Source organism: Camellia sinensis, chromosome 10 (assembly GCF_055761805.1).
Source record: "Camellia sinensis isolate YWXY chromosome 10, ASM5576180v1, whole genome shotgun sequence".
In the NCBI taxonomy this organism is placed as follows: Eukaryota; Viridiplantae; Streptophyta; class Magnoliopsida; order Ericales; family Theaceae; genus Camellia; species Camellia sinensis.
The window spans coordinates 71,965,001-71,969,076 of NC_138970.1; the positions used below are offsets into that span (position 1 = coordinate 71,965,001).

The 4,076-nt window shown below is 35.3% G+C and overlaps 1 protein-coding gene across 2 annotated transcripts in view; it reads right to left on the reverse strand.

Annotated features, from left to right (window-relative positions):
- LOC114269221 (cell division cycle protein 48 homolog) overlaps window positions 1-585 on the reverse strand; it is a 6,213-nt gene extending 5,628 nt beyond the window's left edge. The window contains exons 1-2 of one of the 2 annotated variants that reach the window (XM_028210502.2): window positions 213-585; window positions 1-128 (exon numbers count right to left, since the gene is read on the reverse strand). The exon at window positions 1-128 is cut by the window's left edge and continues 38 nt beyond it. In XM_028210502.2, the coding sequence (XP_028066303.1) occupies window positions 1-128; window positions 213-241 (157 nt within the window). In that variant the 5' untranslated portion in view covers window positions 242-585. The remainder of the gene's footprint in view (window positions 129-212) is intronic. The other variant, XM_028210503.2, reaches the window with a different exon arrangement.
- Between the last annotated feature and the right edge of the window lie 3,491 nt (window positions 586-4,076).

Genomic DNA, 4,076 nt, shown 5'->3' on the forward strand with positions numbered 1-4,076 from the left:
TCTCCATTGTATCGGGATGGAGAGCAACCACAGAGTTGTCATCGTTGATTGCGTCGTCGACAACAAGCCGATTGGGGGACTTCTTGCGCTCCAGAATCGCAGTACTGAAGTCTCTCTTCGTTCCCTTACTGCGAAAAACACAATTAGAAGCCAAAATCTTCAAAACAAAAATCAAAGCGAGCATACAATATATAGAATATAGATCTACTTACGGGTCGGACGATTCAGCTTGGTCAGTCATCTTCTTCAATTAGGCGAAGAACAGAGCACCAGGAGACAGAAAGAGAGTTGAAGAGAGAGAGAGAGAGAGAGAGAGAGAGAGCGAGCGAGCTATGGCGGAAGAGAATGAGAAGACCGGAGGACAGATTGGGGATATTTATAATGAGAAGTGCACCCTTTCTTGTTGGGAAAGAAAGGTTTGGGGGTTTGCTTTGCTAATTTGCTTTCTTTGTTCTTTATTTTATTTTATTTTTTATTTTTATTTTTTTATTTAACGCCTTTTTTTTGAAAGTTGATTATTCTATTCAGAACATCTCCGGTCATTCATCAAAATTTTTATTAAATTCGAGTAAAAAAAAGATAAATTTATCTATCTGATATCAACTGCTTCAGCGGAAGAATTTAAATTTTTATCAAATCATTGATCGACCCGGTGAATAACCGGCCAATCGACCAATCAATGCAAAAAATAAAAAAATAACAATATAAGCAAAGAAGAGATGGTGGATAAATTCATGGTGTGTGTTGATAGGCTAATAGCATCAGCATGCTTTAAGTCTGTTAATGAGAGAGAAAGGCTCTCGAGAGGTGCTAGTGGTGGTGGTGGTGAAGGTGAAATAGCGATTGATAATGATCCGTTGTCCTTTGTTAATAATAGTGAAGTGGTCTTTGTTAAGAACAGCAATGGTGGAGGTGTAGGTTGTTCAGAAAAGGTTGTGCGAGAGTGTTTTGTTAGGAGGAAGATGAGGAGCATCAGATGGAGGCTCCTTGTGCTTGCAATGACACTCTCAAGGTTCATTTACTTTTTTTCTGGGTTTTCTCTCTTTTTTTCCTTCTCTTTTCTTAAATTTTACTTTTTTGCTTCACATGTCTGTCCTGGGCTTACCCCATTTCTACTAGCTTCCCCACCCCACCACAAGAACCCATCAATCATGTCATCAGGTGCAAAGAAGAGAAAAAATACCAAGAAGAAACAGCAAAAGAAGGAGGCCAACAACAACAAAACAACTCAACAATTCACTTTTTTGCTCCGACATACTACTTGCCCAGTTTGTCTGATGAAAGATTGTGAGAATTGTTCAAGGAAGATGATGACCGGGGGAAATTGTTCAGCAACTCTCTCTTAGTCATGTTTGATTTTCATAGATATTTTGGGGATTGTATTAATAATCGAATAACAATAATATTTCATTATCAGATTTTTAAGTTTGTATCTTTTTGAATTATTCGATCAAATTTCTCCTTATTGAATTTGGTCTGGATTCGAATCAAATCTGATCCATTGGCAACCTTCTTTTTTCTTTTTATTTTTCAACTGCAAAATTGCTCAATCAGCAGAGAAACCATTCTTCTATTAGAAACAGATCTAGGCTAAAGAAGTAAAACAAACCCAAATTTTAGCAATTGGGAAACATGGAATTATTTATAGATTTCATGACTTTAGCTCTCTAAAAAAAATTAAAAGAAAAGAAAAGAGAATTTGGGAAAATAAAAACAAATTATGGGATTGAACCAACATGAATCACTATGTTCTTATGGTAGACTTGATAAGTAGACATGGACATCTCAAGGAAGCAGAGCAATTAATTGTTGGTGGTTGACTGGGGGGTCAACCAGGGGGTCGACCTTTTAGTGTAAAATTTACTCAAAATTTTGCTTGAGGTGGTCATCCGGGAGGACGTCCGACGGGTCGTCCAGTGGTCAGCGGCTATACACAGTAAATTGCTGAAAGACGCAAGCGATCCTCAGTTTGATGAAACGTTTGATATTTTCTCAATTTGATACCATTTTGGTGAAACCGTTGGAGTACAAAAATTACAAAATTTTCACCAAATTTAAATTTAATGATGAATTTGGTGAACGGTTAGAGATGATCTTAGTTACTAATAATTGACCAGTGTAATATATATGTTATTTTAAAAATATATATATATATATATCTATATAATAAGACAGAACGGTTTTTGAATTTATAGTAGAGACAATTGTCCTACTAGGACATTTGAATGGTGAAGATTCATTTGCTTGTTTACATAGATGGCTGAGATTACCCTTAAATATATATCAATAGATACCTACACTTACTTCCCGCCCAAAGAAAGAGTAAACTTCCTACTTACCCACGTCTCCCTCTATTCTATCTTTATCTCTCGCTTCTCACTTCCCCGCTTGCCCACGTCTCCCCGCCCTTCTATCTTTATCCCTCTCTCTTCTCTGTTCTCACCCACCACATTCGCTCTTTATCTCTCTCTCCCTCCCGTTCTTCTTCTTCCATACCCAGTGTGCCAAGTTTCCACTCCCTCCCGTTCTTCTTCTTCATCGCAAGGTAAGTTCTCCATTTTTCTACCTCTTCCCTTCTCGCTCTTTGATTTTAATTCTTCTTTCCTTTCCCTTACATCCCTTTTGCCTTTTTTTGCCCCACCATTTCCTCCGAATTCTTTTCTCTTTTTGGGGGTTTTGAGAAAGAAAACCTAGAAAAATAAATTGGCAAAGATTGTATTAAGATCACTCTGGTAGTCAATTTGGGTTTACTTCTAAAACTCTCTCCCTTTCAGAAATTTGTATAGGAAGATCAGAACTTACTGGTTCATTTATATACTCTGCAATTGGGGGAATCATTGTTTTTTTTTTTGGAGGGGTATTGTTTGGGATTCGGAGAGATTTGAAACTAATATTCTTCGGCAATGCAAGAAAAAAAAATCGTTTGCTTGCTCATCTTTGGTCTCATGTTTTGAAATTAATTTTGACTTGAAATTTCAAATTTAGGCTTCAAAGGCTTGCGGAGAAAGCAGAAAACAGAACGATTTTCCCTCTGTCGGTATTTTCTGATTATCTCTCTGTTCTTGCTTCCAATTGATCTCACAAACGATCTATCTATCTTTATTTTTTGGGTAAATGGGTATGCATTAGTAATGTCAATTTGGGTTTACTTCTAAAACTCTCACCCTTTCAGAAATTTGTATAGGAAGATCAGAACTTACTGGTTCATTTATATGCTCTGCAATTGGGGGAATCATTGTTTTGGGGGGGGGGGTTGGAAAGTTTTCTTCCACTCATATAATATAAGGTTTCTGTTAAAAAAGGTTTACAGGTAGTATTAGTTAATTTATTCATTACTTGTGATGTTACTTTTGTAGTTGTTCTTAATTGTTGTGTTCTGGGATCATTTTAGGCAATGGATTAATTGAAATTGATTTGGTTGTGTGTTTGTGAAACTATTTCAATTTCTGAATTGTACTTCATTTTTCATTCATAATAAATGATGATCTGGTTGAAGCCACCGTATTTTATTTTTATTTTTTTTTACTAAACTTATAAAAAAGGTTATAAAAAAAATAACTTATAGATTTGGGTAAATCTTATATGTTTTTACTAAACTTATAGATTGAAAACGATATATAGATTTGGGTAAATTTTACTAAACATAAGTTATCTATTTATTCTATAACTGATATATAGTTATCTGTAGTCAGGAAACAACTCCCGCTTCTAAGAGAAAATGGACCAGCATAATCTAGAGATGCAATTTATTGATGAGCAATACAAGTCATACCCAGACTTAGGCAGCAAATTTTCAACATATCTGAAACAATTATCAAAGCAACAAGCAACTTATTACACTACATCTATAATAGATATACGGCAATGGCATTATTACCTCAACTACAAAGAAATAAAAGACCACCAGTAGAATGCCTTTTAGTCAGCACAAACTTTAGGAGAGACAGCAGATGTTGTTCTGCAATGTAATATATGATAGCTAATTGACCATCTGATGCAACAGACTTGGCTCAGAATGACATTTTATTAATATTTTTTTTGATAAATAAGTTTGTACCATATTGTATTACTATTTT